The sequence below is a fragment of the Bidens hawaiensis genome, unplaced genomic scaffold (genome assembly GCF_021521415.1).
Source record: "Bidens hawaiensis isolate Kalapana, Puna unplaced genomic scaffold, B.hawaiensis_p1.1 tig00004105_1, whole genome shotgun sequence".
Classification (NCBI taxonomy): Eukaryota; Viridiplantae; Streptophyta; class Magnoliopsida; order Asterales; family Asteraceae; genus Bidens; species Bidens hawaiensis.
In genome coordinates, this window is record NW_027491242.1 from 1,229,804 (window position 1) to 1,249,038 (window position 19,235).

At 38.4% G+C, this 19,235-nt stretch overlaps 2 protein-coding genes and 2 pseudogenes across 3 annotated transcripts; all 4 read left to right on the forward strand.

The window, feature by feature from the left end:
• Positions 1 to 3,438: 3,438 nt before the first annotated feature.
• LOC143625362 (uncharacterized) lies at positions 3,439 to 5,261 on the forward strand. Its single transcript, XM_077095707.1, has 5 exons — positions 3,439 to 4,513; positions 4,627 to 4,737; positions 4,831 to 4,917; positions 4,998 to 5,094; positions 5,203 to 5,261. The coding sequence occupies exons 1-5, from the start codon at positions 4,403 to 4,405 to the stop codon at positions 5,259 to 5,261; spliced, it is 465 nt and encodes a 154-aa protein (XP_076951822.1). The 5' UTR covers positions 3,439 to 4,402.
• Positions 5,262 to 5,296: 35 nt separating this feature from the next.
• LOC143625423 (uncharacterized) lies at positions 5,297 to 6,742 on the forward strand. Its single transcript, XM_077095752.1, has 5 exons — positions 5,297 to 5,437; positions 5,512 to 5,646; positions 5,730 to 5,878; positions 5,971 to 6,513; positions 6,621 to 6,742. The coding sequence occupies exons 1-4, from the start codon at positions 5,335 to 5,337 to the stop codon at positions 6,124 to 6,126; spliced, it is 543 nt and encodes a 180-aa protein (XP_076951867.1). The 5' UTR covers positions 5,297 to 5,334; the 3' UTR covers positions 6,127 to 6,513; positions 6,621 to 6,742.
• Positions 6,743 to 7,603: 861 nt separating this feature from the next.
• LOC143625424 (DNA mismatch repair protein MSH4-like) lies at positions 7,604 to 13,525 on the forward strand (annotated as a pseudogene). Its single transcript, XR_013152272.1, has 23 exons — positions 7,604 to 7,671; positions 8,392 to 8,595; positions 8,684 to 8,719; positions 8,812 to 8,924; positions 9,022 to 9,067; positions 9,149 to 9,195; positions 9,292 to 9,399; positions 9,732 to 9,807; positions 9,885 to 9,957; positions 10,044 to 10,189; positions 10,275 to 10,360; positions 10,442 to 10,569; positions 10,643 to 10,781; positions 10,866 to 10,916; positions 11,017 to 11,080; positions 11,269 to 11,412; positions 11,504 to 11,571; positions 11,654 to 11,712; positions 11,786 to 11,942; positions 12,096 to 12,148; positions 12,230 to 12,328; positions 12,409 to 12,523; positions 12,603 to 13,525. The product of XR_013152272.1 is annotated as a DNA mismatch repair protein MSH4-like (transcript).
• Positions 13,526 to 14,957: 1,432 nt separating this feature from the next.
• LOC143625363 (splicing factor-like protein 1 pseudogene) lies at positions 14,958 to 16,285 on the forward strand (annotated as a pseudogene).
• The last annotated feature ends 2,950 nt before the right edge of the window (positions 16,286 to 19,235 follow it).

Genomic DNA, 19,235 nt, shown 5'->3' on the forward strand with positions numbered 1-19,235 from the left:
TCTTGCTTTATCTTACACCGCATCGTTTATCATGTGAGTAATCTCGTACCTAATCCCTTTTTATTTTTAATGTTTTGGGATGTTCATGTGTTCGTACAAACTTAGAGTCTTAAACTTGTTTATGAACCTTAGTCGCGCAGTATCCCATGTGTTGAGGACGTTTACTTGGCTGTTATTTGTATGTGTGTATCATTAACCGCTTTGTTCGGCCTATTCCGCAGTTTTCATGGATCCATTAGATGAACACGGGAGACCTATCGTTTACGGTTTTCTTTGTTTACACTTGCACAGATGTTTTCTCATTTTTGTGCTCATTTGGGAGCACGGATTGAACTATGAACTATGAGCTATGATCTATTTAGGCTTGATCACAATCTGATTGCACCCTTGTTAAACACCAGACATACACGTGTTGCGCGCAGATTTATTGTTATCTATTATCTATTAAACTTGATTTCTCACCAACACGCAAGTGTTTGACGTTTATTTTAACACATGTTCAGGTTTGCAGTAGCTGTTTTGGAGCTTGTGGACACGTAGGAAGTTTTCTTTATTTTGGACCTAGATTAAAATGTATCAAGACAAGTTTTTGCTGTTCGAATATTATGATTTATAATATATTGATTTATGATGATTTATGTTATCTTGTTTACTTTGCGCGTGCGCGAATGAATGTATTTATTAAATATTGACACCCAATAGTGTCACGAGTAATGAAACAATATGTGGCGCCCCGATGTATAATCCGCCTTTGGTCGGGGTGTTACACCTAGCTTCCTCTTTTTGTTTAGTCGGGCGGTGAGGACGTTGTTTTCTCTTGTTTTCTGGGTGTAGAGGTTTGTGCTCTGGGGAAGGTCTCTACCCAGTTGCTTTTTCGTTTCCGCGAAGCGTTTAGCTGCTGTCATGATGGCATCCCACGTGGATGGCATGCCGTCTTTACCCGTTAAGGTGCGGATGAGCTCTGGGTCCTTCGCGCCCTGGATGAAAGCAGCGCGAACAAGATCTTCGCTAATAGTGCCCAGACTTAGCTTCTTTGAATTGAAGCGCGTGATGAAGTCTAGTAAAGACTCATCTTCCTCTCGGATGCAGTTGAGGATCGTCCATTGCTCTTCGGTATACTTTCTTTGTTGACTGAAGTGTTGGCTGAACTTCTGCCGGAAGTCCGCCCAATCGTAGATGTGGTGGACCGGTAGACGGTCAAACCACGCTCTGGCTGCTCCAACCAGCGTCATCTGGAACATATAACACCACGTGGGTTCCGTCCAGTTGCTGACGGTTGCCCCCGCTATGAATCTGTTCAAATGATCGTCTGGGTCGGATATACCATCATAAGTGCCGATGTTGGACATCTGTTTGGCACTTCTCGGGGCGATTGCTTCTGCAATGTCCCTTGCAAACTTGGACGTTCCCGCATTTGCAGCAGTTGGTCTAAAGGTTTTGGAGAAGTCACGTGGGTTTCCTCCCGCGTTCCTTGGTTTGAAGGTTTCTTCGAAATTCCTTCTCGGTTGGAAGTCCGTTTCCTTACGCTTCCCTTTCGCCCTATGGTGAGGGTTTGCGTCGGTGTCGGATTCCTCCCGATCATCGTCCGAGTACTCGCACTCACTGCTCATGTTGAGCTGTTGTCGAGTGCTTCCAAATTCGTCAGCCTGTTGGATGGAACGTAAGCGTTCGTCCAACTCAGCTTGGAATTCCTTCTGACGTGCTTCCGCCCACGCTTTAACTTGTTCAAGTGTTTGGTGGGGGAGCCTCGTCCGTTGTCTTTCCACCTGGGTATCAATGAATCTCAGGGGATGATTGTTTACTGCACTTGCCCCGGCTTGGGTAACCGGGGTAGTGTTCGTAAAATTTACCGCACTTGCCCCGACTTGAGTAACCGGGGTAGTGTTCGTAAAATTTGTGTAGTCGCCGGTGTTCCTCCCAGTAGCTGGGGTTGTGATTACCGGGGTTTCTTGGTCACTCGCTGGCCTCGGGACCGGAGTAACGTTAACCATCTTTCCAGAAGTTTTGAAAAAACTGAAAAAGAATTAGTTCTAGGTTTTTTCCCACGGATGGCGCCAATGAAGAAACACTAATCGACCCCGGCAGATTACGGATAATCTGGGGGTTAAATAGATGTTTCCCACGAGGGTTAGGTCCGGCAAAGATGGTTATTCTTCTGATGACCTGCAAAACAGACACCGTGAGCTCGTCACTGAGAAGGGGGGGTACCTCCTTGTGACCACCCTCCGGCGTGAGAATCAGACTAGATTGCTCTTGAATATAAGTGTATATTAAGAGAAATAGCTAGAGAGAAGATGATCATACCGTTCCAAGGTGTTGGAGTATTTATAGCCGAAGGTAGGTGTCCAAGAAGGTACAGCCGGCTGTATTATATTCCTTTTCTACCAACTGTGGGCTACGCACGTGCCGTGCTGGTGGTTGGTGGGTAGGCAGCGGCTGATAGTGACATGGCCGGCTGTGTACTATTCCTTTTCCACCAACTGCAGGCTATGCACGTGCCACGACAAGGGTTGGTGAGTAGGCAGCGGCTGATAGTGACATTAAGTACTAGAGCGTGCTGCTCGTCGTACTGTTGTCAGTGAGCTGTCGCAGCTTTGGTCAGATCTTTTGTCCATACCTTGGCAGGTATAGTACAAAAGGTCCTCCAGTAGCGTACAGACTGGCTCATTTGGGCGGGAGAATTCCCGGCTTTGGGCGGGAGTATTCCCGGCTTGCTCATTCCCTCTTCAGGTGACATTACTGAATTATTTGAGAGTTAGTGCCTTGTGCGTGTAGCCTTGCTGTGCGGGTAGCCTTCCCTGATGGCTAGTATCCGTAGCTGCGGGAACAGGCGGAGTGCGTCACCATTGGGAGGCTTTTCCTGCGGAACAGCTTGCGTACTGCGCGTAAGGACGTCACGTCTCTGAGCATGGTTGGTCCTGCGGATCCAGTTGGTCTTTGCGCAGACGTCCCTCTAAGGTGAGTCTTGCGAGTTCAACTGCGCAGACGTCTCTCTTCGAGGTGAGTCTTGCGGGTCCAACTGCGCAGACGTCCCTGTTTAAGGTGAGTCTTGCGGGTCCAACCGCGCAGACGTCCCTGTTCAAGGCGAGTCTTGCGGGTCCAACTGGGCTCTGCTGGGACCTACCTCTTCAAAGCTAAACAAAGTATTAACACTAGCTGTTATTCATTCAAGATGCATTGATCGGTATTAGGGAGATCTTCCTCAATCATCCATCAGAACTGAAAATGCACAAACTCCCTGTTATTGAAAAACTGCGTGAGCGCATGAGTGATGAAGACAAAACTGTGCGCGAGAACCTTTATCAACTTTTAAAGACAGTTATTTTTTCTGCTTGTAAAGAGGTGATTAGAAGCCTGCTTATGCTTAGCATATTCTTCCTTTTAGCTATTGACATATGTTTATTGTCTGTGTATTTTATTTTTGTTTTTAACTTTTTTAGGATAACCAGGGAACTTTCGTATCTTTGATGATGGCATATGTATTCAATGCAATGACACATTTGACAGTTGACGTTCGTTTGATGGCTTTTAAGTTTCTTGACCTCATTGTCCAGAACTACCCCGTGTCATTCTCCATGTTTGCTAGACAGGTATTTTTTTTCTATATTTAACTTTACATATAAAAGAATATGTTAATAAGTTTGGTATTTCATCTACAGATCATCCAACATTACAAAGAGATGTTGCAGAAGAATCAGTTTAATTTGCAAGACAAGGGAAACCTTAAGAGTGTTCTTGCTGGTTTGGCATAGTGTCTATCTCTGTTGTCGTGTAATAAGACATATAAAAACTCATCAACTGAAAATGTACTTCCTTGTGCTGTTGCTGATCGAAGAATTTTGCATGCTTTTGAGTCTGAAGTACATGAAGATCATTCTGGAAAGTGAAATTTTGGATATTGTATGTATAATTGTTAATATTCATAATGTTCTTTTATCTGCAATTTTGTTTTATAATAATAGCTTAATTTCTCTAGTTACATTTTTGTCTTTTATTCTTTATATGTATGCTTACATGTTGGTTTTCACTCTACTTTTGAAATAGGGTGTGCTTTAATTGAAAAGGAATTGAAGGGCCTTTTGCCTATATTAGTTGGCGGTCTCCAGGATTTTATGCCACATGTCTGACAATGGAAACACAATCCTTTGATTGTGTGGTTTCTATACTGAAAAGTATAGATCTTGTTGTCAAGTTTTTTGTTTATGGGAAGAGTAGAAGTGATTTAGATGTGTTGCAAAAGCTATTGAAGAAGTTATTTGTTGTGTTTCCCCTTAGTCCCACACACCAGTCGTCAGAGAAGGTATATATATGTTTCCTTGTTTTGTTGGTATTTTTCTGTTCACCTTTTAATTTAATTGCCTAAACCTTGTGTGCATTGCAGGTTGAAAATAGGTTTTTTACGATGAATGTAATAGTTTCAGAGATCTTTTTTTGCTTATATGATTGGTCAGCTCGCCCATCCACGTTTCTTGATAAATTCCTGGTGTTCATTGTAGATGCATTGTCTGAGAAGGTATGCACATTGAGGCATATCTATGTAATCGTTATGTCATGAGAAATTTACCAAATGAATATTTGTTAAACGAGCCATGGAAGCCGACATAATATGCGTTTTTTTTTTTGCAGGTAGTGCATTCTGGCAGAGCATTTTTCCAGAAGCATTCCCTTTCACTTATTCCTTTCATCCCTAAACTGGTCATTCAAGTGGACAATGCATGGAAATCACATATTCTTCAGGTTTTTTTTTAACATTATATGTATATAACATCCTTTTTCACCGTTGTATTATTTCATGTAGCTGTTGAAGGTTCTGAATGATGCATATTTCAGGCTTTTACAGAGGTTTTCAAAAGATGTGATACAAAGTCTCCAATGAAATTAGTTTGTATTTCAGCAGTCGAAGAGATGCTATTTCTTGTAAGCTATTTCACTTACATCTCTATATTTACCATGAAACATTGTATTTTGTTAACTAGTTTCCTTTATCTGGTTTACAGAAAACATTTTGTGTATCCCCAAACACAAGTGATTCAGAAATTGCAGACTTTCAGATACCTTGGATAAGAGAGATTCCTTTATTGTTAACCCGTTTGGGTGATAAGAACCCATCAGTAACCAAGGTATATGTTCACTAACAAGTGCCAATCATTGTTTCAAATCATTTTCCACTTAAATTTGCTCTGAAATTTTGCAATTTTGCAGGCTGTATTGCGCCTTCAACTTCATTTGGAACAACGTGGAGCCCACTCACAGGAGCTTGACAACATGCAATACTCATTGAGAGAATTTTACAGTACATGTACCCGTGACGGAGTTATTTTCTATGGTCCTTTTATGAAGCTTGAAAGAGGGATTCAAGAACTTTCTATTTGCTGCCTTTATTACTTCTCTTTCATTGACTCATCTCTGCTTCAGTCGGTAACCGCCTGCTGTTTATGTGAGTATTATAGTATTCTTTTAGAACAATTTGTTTCTCTATTCAACAATTGACAAATACCATATTTAAAGCAGCCCATGATCTGGATCCGTCTCTCTTGTTTCGTTTCTTGGAAGTTATAAGTTCTGCCTTTGCAGCCGGGCATATCCAGATTGCTGACTATATCAGTTTCCTCATCACATTACTGTCACGATATCAGGTGTCTTCTGGTAAGCAATTTCTTCCATTTTCTCTTACTTTTTTCCAGTGAACATGATCTTTGTTTAGACTTCTTGCATTTTTTAATAATCAGAAACTGGCTCACTCAGTGTGGAGATTTGTGAGAAATCAAACTCTGGATTTTTTAGGTCTGTCACTAGTGTCGTTTGCTCTTGTCTGCATCAAATTGGTGATGATCATCTTGTCTTTAAGATGCTAGAGAAAGCAGTTATTGACCAGATTGTAAGTTGACCATACCGATTATTTGTTAAATGTTTTGTACTAATGATCATTGATTTATATGAATATTAACTCTATAATTTTTGTTCTTTCAGTCAAATAAACTATCATTGGAGAACACGTGTGCATTGCTTAGAATGATCATTACAGTTGACTCAAAGCCCACAAAACTTTGTGAACAAAGCATCTTTAAACTCGGGAACGTGCTTCCAGGATACTTGATTAATGTTGTTTCCGTAAGTATGTTTTAATTTTCGTGTTTCTTTGTCATGATGAATAATAGGTTTTAACATTTGTTATGTTGAATGTAGAGTTTTGGGGAAGATGATATTGGGTTAAGCAACACCATTAACACGAGCATAAGCCATTATTATATTTTGCCTTGTTTCCTTTTGTTCTATGGGAGTGAAAGGATTTTAATTCCTGTGTTGAATGGGATGTCATCTTTCTTATTGGGAAACGATTCACTAACTTTTGATGGTCAAAACGGTCAAGCTGTTACGATTGACCATTTGGTCAGGATACTTGCGGTTGTCGATATCTTCCTGCTGATGAATGAGGATGCTAGAGTTTGGAAAATATTACAGTGTTACAAGAAAGAAACCGACAACATACTGCAAAATATATTCACAGTAATGGTAAGCCGTTTATCTGTAAGTTGTCATTTGAAGTTATCGTGTCATGTTGGAACTTGGGTTAATATTATTATTTGATTAGATTGTGATGGTTTGATTGTTTTATGTAGTCTGATGAAGGATACAACTTGAAGATCGAAGAGAAGCACCGAATACAATGTGCATATGATCGATTAAAGAGACTATGGTAGATAATATCAAATTTACCAACATCATGCTGATGTTTACTTACTGCACAAGATGTATGTAAATTGAGACTGGTTTAATCATTGTGGCTACTTGCCGGGTCAACTTCGGTCAAATGTCTACCTACTAAGCGATTTAGCTTATAAGATACCCGTTTTTTTTTCTTTCGGGTTTCGCTTATATACAGGACATGAATGCTTGGGAAAGATTCCATGAATGAGATGTATGATATCATCTGAAAAACATTGCCAAATGTTAAGAAAATTACACCATTCCACAAATAAATATTTAGTACTTCAGAATGGTGCATAATTTAATGTAAGAACTGTATAAGCACTTATACATAATACTTGTAAGATACATCTGGAGAGAGAGAAAAGATCTTATGCGATTGCTCTAAATTGTTTTCAAAATAAGCTGTTACTTCTAGTTTTACTTTTTATATAATATTGTGTTGAAAGATGTTTGAAGTTGTTTTTTCATTGTTTTATATCATATTCAGTTAAAATATCTTTATATGACATTCTTATGAAAGAAAAGACACCTAATATTTAATTACTTATAATTTTTTATATTATTCACATATTAGTTATCAAACTAAAAGGCCTTTGATCTAGTGGTATTAAAAAGTTGTATAATGTTTTGTCTTTTCGAATAGCGTGGGTTCAAACTGTTAATAAATGTGTAATGTAGAAGTAATACAGAAAATGTGAGTCGTCGTTTAAAAGAAACATATTAGTTACCAGTCCAGTTATAACTATTAACATGTTCAAAACTTAACGCCTAGTGTTATTAAGCATTGTACAAGTATAACTATAACATGTACAAGTCATTAATGCACGTAGAGTCTCGTCTCGAGTATAAAATTGGCGCGCATCGCATTCATAAATCATAACGTTGGAACCAGAAATGGAAGACGAGACTGGAGAACGATCAAGCTTCGTGATCGGACTCATCGAGAATCGAGCAAAGGAGGTATTAATTATAACTATACCTGTGTTAATTTGTGTATATGAATCTGTAGATATAGATATATGTGTATGTAAATATGTAATATGTATATGCACTTGAATCTGCGTTGGAATTAGGGCTACGATGTAGAAGATACGTATAATTGTGTATTAAACATTATCGATGTGTCTTAACAGCGATTTGTATCAGTTGCTCGTCTCGAACTTAATGAGCTGCTTCGTTAACTATGTCGACCTGAATAATCAAGCTCGAGTTCGGTAACGGTTTGTTTACAACATATCGAGTTGAAAAATCAAGCTCGAGCTCAGCTCGTTAACTATATCAAGCTGAAAAATCAAGCTCGAGTTCGGCTCGCGTTAAAATTTTTTATTATTAGTATTTTTATTTTTATTCTTTTTTATAAAGCTTGAGTGACACAATATATGTATCACGTTTATTTATTTTTTCTTATTTTGGTGTGCTATTATTATTATTTTAATATACTAAAAGTTATGGTTTAATCTAAATGAGCCAACAAACCGAGCCAAGACAGAGGCACAAGCCGAGCCAACCCTAGCTCAAGCTCGGCTCGTTTAGAAATATATCTGAGCCGAGCTGGCTCGTTTAGATTCGAGCTATTTTCGAGGGAGCCGCTAGTCTCGAACTTTTTGAACAGCCCTACCTATTAGACAGAATATGAATAGACTCGGAATATGTTAACCGCATATATTATCTTATTGTAAGGTTGGAGTGGCTGCTTTTGACTTGAGATCAGCTTCACTTCACCTTTCGGAATATATTGAAACTAGTAGTTCGTATCAGAACACAAAGACACTGCTGCATTTTTACGATCCGATAGTGATTATTGTTCCTCCGAATAAGCTAACGCCTGATGGCATGGTTGGAGTGTGTGAATTGGTTGATAAGTTTTATTCCTCGATTCGGAAGGTAATATCTGTTCTGTGTAAATTGTTGTTTTGTTTGTTTAGTTTGTGATTTGGAGATTTAGGTTTTTGGCGTATGTTAATATTTGCAGGTAACTATGGTTCGTGGTTGCTTTGATGATACAAGGGTAATGCTAGTAATATTCAATTGTATTGCATTTCTCAATAGTTATACATGATATTATTGGTATTTTTAGTACTTATGCATGTGTTTTTGAAGGGCGCTGTGCTGGTAAAAAATTTAGCTGCTAAAGAACCTTCTGCACTTGGTTTGGATACTTATTACAAGCAATATTATCTCTGCTTGGCTGCTGCTGCAGCAACTATCAAGTGGTACCATTAGTTTTATGAAATTTAATCAGATCAAGATATCTATTTGTATTTATCATAACCGGTTTATGTATATATGTTGTGAATCTGCTTTACACAGGATTGAAGCAGAGAAAGGAATCATTGTTATGAATCATTCACTATTAGTAAGTCATTTAGTTTCTTCTCACGGTGACCTTTTCTCTTCTACTATTTCTTATTTTCTACCATCTTTATTCATCCCTCAGGTGACTTTTAATGGATCATTTGACCATATGAGTATTGATGCAACTAGGTAATGTTTCCATATTTTGTAGTCTTTCGAAGCCTATCAAACTTACAACTAAACCATTATTATAATTACGGTAATGGCATTTTATCTGTTTGATAGTGTTCACAACTTGGAGATTATAGAGCCACTGCATTCTACACTATTGGGCTCAAGCAACAAAAAGGGAAGTTTATTTCAGACTCTAAAGTCAACAAGAACTACTGGAGGGTACACTATCAATACACTGATCTCACATCATATTGACATCATTCACCTTTTCATGGATTATCTTGGTTGTCATATAAATATTATGTGATATGTCCATTTTCTCTGCCTTTCCTATTGTGAAGAATCAGAAAACTAGTTATGAGTTTTCACACTTTAAAAAACACCTGCAAACATAGTATAGAAATGACCAGAATGCCTCCTAGCGCTATTTGCTTGATAAGCTTGCTTGTCAAAGGTTGTATGCCTGAAACTCATTTTGAGGGTGGCATATTATACCCATGGGACATAAACTGTGTGTAACTTCTTTGGTTTTATCCATTAATTTGGTGCAGGACTAGACTTCTTCGTGCCAATCTCTTGCAACCTTTGAAAGATATAGAAACTATCAAAGCTCGGCTTGATTGCCTGGTCGGTGCTTCTTATTGTCTATCTTCACACTGTCCAGAAGATAATGTATTAACTTGATAATCCCTGCTCAACTCTAGGATGAATTGATGACCAATGAGCAACTGTTTTTTGGGCTGTCACAGGCTCTTCGAAAGTTTCCAAAAGAAACTGGTTAGTGCATATTGTAGAAAGCTTCAAGTATAATGCTGAAAGACTTATTAGTTTCAAGTGATGTACTTATTCTTGTTTACATTCAGACAGGGTCCTCTGTAACTTCTGTTTTAAGCCAAAGAAAGTTACTAATGAAGTCGTGGGCATTGATAATGCTAGAAAGAGCCAGGTTCTAATATCAAGCATTATTGTTCTTAAAACAGCTCTGGATGCCTTGCCACTTCTTTCAACGGTCCATACATAAACTCTTTTATTTGTATGCTCAAACTATAGATCAATTCATAGTTATATATATATTACCTTAATTGGTCTTTTAGGTATTGAAAGATGCAAAGAGCTTTCTTCTTGGAAATATATACAAATCTGTATGTGAGAATGAAAAATATGCTTCTATAAGGAAAAGGTAAAGTAATTTGTTTGTTTCATCATTACCTTATAAAGACCTGAAGTTCACTTTATTTCTTAAAATATATTGTAATTTCAGAATTGGGGATGTGATTGATGAGGATGTACTTCATGCACGGGTTCCTTTTGTTGAGTGTTTTGCTGTGAAGGCCGGAATTGATGGATTTCTGGATATAGCACGAAGATCATTCTGTGACACCAGTGAAGGTGATCTATCTTACTGAATGATCTCAGCTCTAGTTGGTGTAATATGCAACCTCTTATTGGTTAATATGTACAGCTATACACAACCTTGCAAATAAATACCTGAAGATTTCAAGCTACCGAATTTGAAAATCCCATTTAATAACAGACACGGGTTTTACTTCAGTATCCCTCAGAAGGACATACAGGGAAAGCTTCCCAGCAAGTTCATCCAGGTAGCAAAAAGATACTTCTTCATGTCTTTAGTATCTTTCAGTCGTTTTTCTTATGTGTGTATGTGCCTTTGAGATAAATTTTAGGTTATAAAGCATGGGAATAGTGTGCATTGCTCAACTCTGGATCTTGCATCTGTGAGCATTATCATCAATTGATAGTTTTATTTTGATATAAAACTGATTATAAATAAAACTATGTTTTTGCTTAATACATATTGTTGCCTCAAATCTGTAGTTAAATGCAAGAAACAAGTCTGCAGCCAAAGAATGTTATATACATACAGAACTTTGTCTGGAAGGTCAGTGTATACAGTAATCTTTGTTTTATATAGATTGGATTGTACTGTAATTTCATGTTGAATCATCTTTCGTTTCCTTCATGAAACACATGAGAATGTTAATAACTGCTATATATGCTCACTTGTCATTTGTTGGTTATATTGTGGAAACACTTTCCAGATGTTATTTTCCTTTCATCAATTTGCAGCCTTAATGGATGCAATACGGGAGGATGTCTCTGTGCTCACCTTGCTAGCTGAGATTCTATACTTGTTGGATATGATTGTTAATTCATTTGCTCACATGATTTCAACCAAGCCTGTAGATTGATACACCCGGCCTCATTTCACAGGCAAGTATTTTTATTTTTTAATGATGCCTTTTCTATTTGTTAGCCCCAGAATGTTTAACATAAATGCTTGGCTTATAATATTTTCTGATAGAGAATGGACCACTGGCAATTGATGCTGGAAGACACCCTATACTCGAAAGTGTGCACAATGAATTTGTTGTAAGTCATACTCCTTTCTTTCATGAATTAATTTATGTGCTTTAGAGCATATATTTGATGTTTTCTTTTTCATTTATTGCAGCCCAACAATATCTTTCTTTCAGAGGCTTCAAACATGGTGATTGTCATGGGCCCCAACATGTGAGAAATTAATAAATATAATTTCGATGTATTCTATAGCTCAAGTATAACAACTATATATTGTTTTCTTCAGGAGTGGAAAAAGTACATACCTTCAACAAATATGTCTAATTGTCATTCTTGCTCAAATTGGTTGCTACATTCCTGCCCGTTTTGCAACTCTAAGGGTGGTTGATCGTGTTTTTACAAGGATGGGCACAGTTGATAATCTTGAATCAAATTCCAGCACGGTAACTACTAAATACTAAATTACTTCCTCACCTTTTACTGACCAGGTTACTTAATTTGACACAAGTTTTACAGCACTTGCATCCTTGAAATCTAGTAACGTTGCAAATCATCAGGAATTACGTTATTAATGATAAACAAATCTGATTTTGCAGTTCATGACAGAGATGAAAGAGACGGCTTTTATCTTGCAGAATATCACTGAAAGGTATATTTATACTGATATCATCAAAATAAGTTGGCGATTTACTCATGCAAATATGTAACATGTTTGATAAATTTGTAACAGGAGTCTTGTTGTGATGGATGACTTAGGCAGGGCTACATCTTCCTCTGATGGTCTTGCAATAGCGTGGAGTTGCTGTGAAAAACTATTAGCACTCAAAGCGTAAGCCACGTATCTGATGCTAGAGCTATTACGTTATGATTTCCAAATTACTTGAAAGATTGCTTGTTATTTGGTTTCAGTTACACAATATTTGCCACACATATGGAAAAGCTATTAGCACTAGCCACCATGTATCCAAATGTAAAGATTCTTCACTTTGATGTTGAAGTGAGAAACAACCGATTGGATTTCAAGGTACCTTAACCGTGTCCGTGTGTGTACATTTTCATATCTCTGTTTATATATGTGTTTCTAACTTGATCTACATTAACAGTTTGAGCTGAAAGACGGATCAAAGCATGTGCCACATTATGGGCTTTTATTAGCAGGAGTTGCAGGGTTACCAAGTTCAGTTATCGAGACTGCCAGAAATATCACCTCAAGGATTACAGAGAAGGTGAACGTGTCTCATAACTCATTGTTATGATTGTCTCGACTCGTGCATGCATGCAGGTATTTGCTGATAATTTTGTTATTTAATAAACTGGAAGTGAAGATGAAGGAAGCGAACAATGAGCAATATGAAGGTATTCAGATGACATATCGAGTGGTTCAGCGCCTCATTTGCTTGAAATATTCCAACCAAGATCAAGATTCTATCCGACAAGCACTTCAACATCTTAAAGACTGCTATGCCAACGGTACCATTTGGACTTAAAACCTTCATTAACCGTCTTGTAACGTTGGGAGTATGTTATATGTATAGCTTTTTCAGTTGTGGTAAATCATCCTGTCTTTTTTTAATCTGAAAATGCAATTGTTTACTTCTAGTGGTGGTGTTGACACTAAAATTAGACTTCTATTGGATATTGGTAAAAATATCAGCAAACAAGGGGTGTCAACTGTTTAATCCGAACACCATCCATATTATTATTCATGCAAATCTAACTCGCACACACTTAAATTCGTGTAACTCTCGAACACGTCTCGTTTAACCCACTTATCTAAAGTCTACAAATGTCAAATGAGTTGACGGGTAGTAATCTGGTTGGTGGGTTGTAAAGGTTGGGTTAATCAAATCAAATAGGTTAGTGGGTCGGCATGTTTAATTAAAGGAAAATTGGTCTAAATAATTCAAACAATGGACCATTGGCAAATAACAGTCTCAACTAACGAGTTGGTTGTTGACGGTCCCAACTTAAGTCATATCTGTTTCCAACGGTCCGCGGCTAACAGAAGCTTAACCCCGTTAGTCTGATGCTGGCGTGGCACGCCTTATTGTCAAAATTTGTCTTATGTGACATGACATCATACATGCAAACCACCTTCTTTTTCTTTCTCTTTTCTGAAGCCACGCACCACCACCAACTCATTGTCGTCCGTCTTCACTTCTAAAGAGGTAGGTCCCAGCAGGGCCCAGTTGGACCCGCAAGACTCACCTTGAAGAGTGACGTCTGCTCAAAGACCAACTGGTTCCGCAGGACCCACCATGCTCAGAGAGATGAAGACCTTACGCGCAGTACGCCATCTGTTCCCGCAGGAAAAGCCGCCCAATGGTGAAGTACCCCGCCTGTTTCCGCAGCTGCGGATACAAGCCATCAGGGAAGGCTACCCGCACTAATAGCAAGGCTACACGCACAAGGCACTAACTCTCAATAATTCAGTAATGTCACCTGAAGAAGGAATGAGCAAGGCGGGAATACCCCCGCCCAAATGAGCCAGTCCGTACGCTTCTGGAGGATCTTTTGTACTATACCTGCCAAGGTATGGACAAAATAGACAAGATCTGACCAAAGCAGCCCATGAACCAATCACAGGGTGACAGCTCACTGACAACAGTACGACGAGGAGCACGCTCTAGTACAAAATGTCACTATCAGCCGCTGCCTACTCACCAACCCTTGTCGTGGCACGTACATAGCCTGCAGTTGGTGGAAAAGGAATAGTACACAGCCGGCCATGTCACTATCAGCCGCTGCCTACCCACCAACCACCAGCATGGCACGTGCGTAGCCCACAGTTGGTAGAAAAGGAATATTATACAGCTGGCTGTACCTGCTTGGAAACCTACCTTCGGCTATAAACACTCTAACACCTTGGAACGGTATCATATACTATCTTATACCATCACATATCTTATCTGCTCTAGCTATTTCTCTTAATATACATTTATATTCAGAGCAATCTAGTCTGATTCTCACGCCGGAGGGTGGTCACAAGGAGGTACCCCCCTTCTCAGTGACGAGCTCACGGTGTCTGTTTTGCAGGTCATCAGAAGAATAACCATCTTTGCTGGACCTAACCCTCGTGGGAAACATCTACTTGACCCTAAGATTATCCGTAATCTGCCGGGGTAACTTAGTGTTTCTTCAACTTCCATCTGACGCCGGCTGATGCAATAAAATAGGTATTTTGTCTAGTTTTAATAAGTAAAATAACTATTTTATTGAAATAAATTTTGATAAGAATTAATCATAGAAAAAAAAATTAATAAATCCAGAACATAATCGTTAGTGTAATTTTGTGCAAGTACATGGTTATTTATCGTACTTATAAATCAAAGAGTTTTTAAGTCAATTTTATCATACTTTTGAGTAGGGGTGCTAACAAGTCGGCCTGCTCACAGGAGTATCCGGGATATAATTTTATCGGACTTATTATTGGACCAAGAGGGAACACGCAGAAGCGGATGGAGAAGGAGACGGGAGCGAGGAATGTTATACGGGGTAAAGGGTCGGTGAAGGACGGGAGGTTTGGGAGAAAGCGTGATTTGAAGGTTGGGGAGGATGAGAATGAGGATCTGCATGTTTTGGTGGAAGCGGAGACGCGAGAAGGGCTTGATGTGGTGGTTGGGATGGTGGAGAAGTTGTTGCGTCCGGTTGATGAAGGGTTGAATGAGCATAAGAGGCAGCAGCTTCGGGAGCTTGCGGCTTTGAATGGAACGGTTAGAGATGATGAGTGCTGTAGATTGTGTGGTGAAGCCGGGCATAGACAGTTTGCGTGTCCGTCTCGGTTGTCGGGTTTTAAAAGTAATGTTTTGTGTAAGATATGTGGTGATGGTGGGCACCCGACTGTTGATTGTTCTGTTAAGGAGACTCCCGAGAAGAAAATGGATGATGTGTATCAGAGTTTCTTGGCGGAGGTTGGCGAGACTCCTCCGGAAGGTGTCGCTAAGCAAAGCGCGCCTTTGCCTATCATGGGTTCTTCAAGTAGTTCAAACGGAAGCACGGGTGATACAAATTTGTATATTGGGTACTTACCTTCTACTTTTGAAGATGATGCTTTGATTAGATTGTTTTCACCTTTTGGGGATATAGTAATGGCGAAGGTGATTAAAGATAAGATTACCGGGGTGAGTAAAGGTTATGGATTTGTCCCAGTATTCTGAAGTATCAGAGGCTAATAAAGCCATTGCTAGCATGAACGGTTATCGGTTAGACGAGAGAGTAATTGCAGTAAGAGTTGCAGTAAAGTCGTCTCAACCTGCAGTACCCCCTGGTCCGCCTGCTCCACCTGTGCCTACTTATGCGGATGAATATCCACCTCAGCAGATGACATCAGGTGGGTCCATTTAGTGCTCCAGTTCTTTGGGGACCACCGCCGCCGCCGCCACCTCATTTTTATGCTCCTTATCCTCCACCTCCGCCCCCTCCTAGGTCAAACATGTATCCGCCATTCACGGGTCAACAGATGCAGTCTTATGGTGTTCAATATCCTCCTCCCCTACCTCAAAACGTGTCAGCCACTGAAACGGCTTCTAGTAATGTTTATGGTAATTCTATGGCTGGGATAACACAAAATGCCCAAAGCGTGTCCCCGTCGGTTTCAATGAGTTACTCTTCTTATTATAATCTGTCTCCTTATCAACCACTTGCACCTCAGCCAGTAGCTGAGCAACCAAGTTTTGCAAGTGCATCATGTTCTTCAAGTTCACACGTTTTTTCTGCACAGCAACTGAAACAAACTGCTTACGGCGTAGACTCAGAGTCAGAGTATGAGAATTTAAGGCTGAGATGAAATGAAGCAGTTTATGATTTCACTGTAAGTATGCACTATATTTTCCACCTTTCTTGCTTTGGTCACATGATTTTGTTGGCAGTTACGTTTTTAGTAAACAAAGATATGGTATAAGATATGACTTACAGTTGTGTCAAACAAGTTATCATACACATAGAATTTAAAAATTGAGAAGCATCTAAATGCACATATCAAAGTGAAATTTGATTTGGAGCAGAGGTAGTCCGTCACAACTATCAAAACTACAATAATTAGATACCCTTGAAATATTTTTAGGATGAAGAAGTACTTGAGTGCGCACAAAGTTATGCATTTATAGAAGTAACTTTGAACATACAATATTAAGAATATATGCTATACATGTTAAGACCAGCAAATAAAAAACACAAAGGTTAGGTTTGCGAATTCTATAACACGTAGAGAATCACTATTGGTCATAGTTTTTCTTTTTAATAGTTTTTTTTCTTAAATGGAGAAGCAACAAAAACAAAGTGTTTTTGGGCTGTTCCAATTTTCAAATGCACATACATGATACATGAGTGATGCATGATAGATACTACATCCGTGGGTAGCATAGTTACCCCTAATAAAGAATATTTTAAAACAAACTTTTGAAGGTTAAATCACACATTATAAAGCCAAATAAGCTAATTTAGGATTGTGTGTAGTTCCATTCGCAACACCAAACGTAGAATTTTTTAGACAAAACCGTATTTAACTTCTGGCTTCTAAGTTTTAATATTGTCTTTTATTTTCCTATTTAACAAACTTTTTGCCAAAAAAAGGAAAATAAGGAGTAAGCACAAATGGCAAAAACACATTTATGGTGGTACACTGATACTGCAAGTCCATGTGGTAATCGCGTCTTCTAGTCTTCAATAAGATTGCAGCTGAAAATTTTGGTTGAAAAACATCCATCAACATCTACCATGTTATTGATGGTTGTATTTTGACAAATTGTTTTGGCTGCAATCTTATTGAAAACTTGGAGGCACGGATATGGAAGACTTGCATTACCATCATAAAATTTGATTTAGCATTTTTATGCCTACCAATTCCTCTTTTTCTTCTTGCTTAAAGCTTGTTAAATAGGAAAATGGAAGACAATATTACTCGGTTGAGACATTTTAAACACGGAGCCGCATGTAGTCTTATCTTTAACCTTCTGATGGCAAGCTGCCACTAAATTTTTTGAGTTGGCATGGTATGGCATACCATAGTTGATAACCTTTTGTGTTTATGCTTTATATTATTTTGCCAGGCTCTAGGTTTATTGGAGCTTTAATTAACTTAATTTGTTTCATCTTGCTTACCTCAACTTGCTGGAAATTTCAGACTATTCAGAATGTGGTCAGGTCATACTTACAGCTGGCATTGATGTCATGAATTGCTGTTCTTCTGCTTGCTGGATTAATCGGCTAATAATATTAGACATTTGCTTTCTCTTGAACTTATTATACGAACCTGTTCACTAATGTTTAATTTATGGTGGTACTGTTTAATAATTTTTGTTGGGATTTAACATGTTCTTTGTGGTTTAGACGCTTAGCATCCTCTGCTTAGTTTCAGCCTGCCATCTGCATCTACAAACAAGAAGGTTTGATTTGTAAATCAGTAAGTTTGTTTTCAGGTTTAGATATATGCATCTGGTCTGTAAAACTATCATTTTCATGTTCTTTGATGCAGGATCACCATGGTCTGCAAAAGCTTCCCTTTAGTTTAACCTTCGCTTTTGCATATTAAGGTTTTCTTTTGTTTTTTGATGCAGGATCACAATCACTTTCTGTTTAGTCAGTCACTTGTCTCTGTAGCTGGCATTCAGTAAATTCGGGTCGTTTTACTATCAACCAACTAGTGAATTTCAGTGCCACCCGAAATCTAAATATAGGCCTCGTTTTGAATTCAGATTCCTGGATTCTGGTCAAAGTCGTTCTTTTGTTAGGTCGTCTAAAATGTCGGTACATTTGTGGCTGGTTATGTGTACATGGCATTCCGGATTTTGTATATGGTATTTGTGTAAGATCTTAATGCCTGTGGGGTGGCAACTGGCAACATCTATCTGTTTAGTAGTAAGCTATTGATATGTGTAGTTATGCTTCATCTACCTATCTCCTTGTAGTAGCTACTATTGTGAACGAATGAACGATAATAGCGTGACAGTCATTTCGTACATTACACTCGAAAACATAACGATCCTATTACTAATATAATAAGAGGGATTCTTTAATAACTATAAAAAGTGATGATTTATATACTTAAGAAACAACACATTTTATGGTTTGACATTCAATAGGTTTTCTAAGTCTCTCTCTTGGTAGACCTTTTTTAGGTTGATGTTTCTCCGGTTCTTTTCGTATTAGAAAATGGAAACATGGATGTTTCAACAAGGTTAGAACGAAGCTCAATCGGGTGATAAGACTAGATCCTTTATCGTTAGCTATTATAATTTACCATTGTTAAAATTATTTAAAAAAAAGTGTTATAGGTATTACAATTAGCGTAGGTAAAATGTGATTCACACGTAAAAAGATATTATCAATCATGTGCCGAATATAACCAACACATCCATACCATCTAAAGTCATACTTGGTTTTAATAAATTTATTACTAAAATATGAAATGACCTGTTTAGTCAAATGATTCACGCAATTACTATTCTAGGTAGCGTAAATGCTCGAACATGACTTTAATTACAAGAGAAAGACAATTCGTTCAATACCAATCACTTGTTCTCATTTACCCATTCGCTATTTTATGAAGTTGAAATGCATATTCATGATGTTGCTAATAATAATTTATGTTGTAGAAACACTGATCAGACGTTAAAATTACAATCGAACCGCACCGTCATTAGAATGACCCCATTGTTACAATAGAGAAGAAAAAGGGTTGATCATTACAATGGTGATGGTGCGCATATAATAATTATGGTGCAATGGTCCAAGAAAAA

Excerpts from the sequence above, each read along its gene's own strand:
- LOC143625423 (XM_077095752.1), top strand. The coding sequence starts at position 5,335 with ATGAAGCTTGAAAGAGGGATTCAAGAACTTTCTATTTGCTGCCTTTAT. Across the intron at positions 5,438-5,511 it reads GGTAACCGCCTGCTGTTTAT|CCCATGATCTGGATCCGTCT; the intron begins GTGAGTATTATA and ends TATTTAAAGCAG. Across the intron at positions 5,647-5,729 it reads ACGATATCAGGTGTCTTCTG|AAACTGGCTCACTCAGTGTG; the intron begins GTAAGCAATTTC and ends TTTAATAATCAG.
- LOC143625362 (XM_077095707.1), top strand. The coding sequence starts at position 4,403 with ATGAATGTAATAGTTTCAGAGATCTTTTTTTGCTTATATGATTGGTCA. Across the intron at positions 4,738-4,830 it reads GGAAATCACATATTCTTCAG|GCTTTTACAGAGGTTTTCAA; the intron begins GTTTTTTTTTAA and ends TGCATATTTCAG. Across the intron at positions 5,095-5,202 it reads TTTATTGTTAACCCGTTTGG|GCTGTATTGCGCCTTCAACT; the intron begins GTGATAAGAACC and ends GCAATTTTGCAG.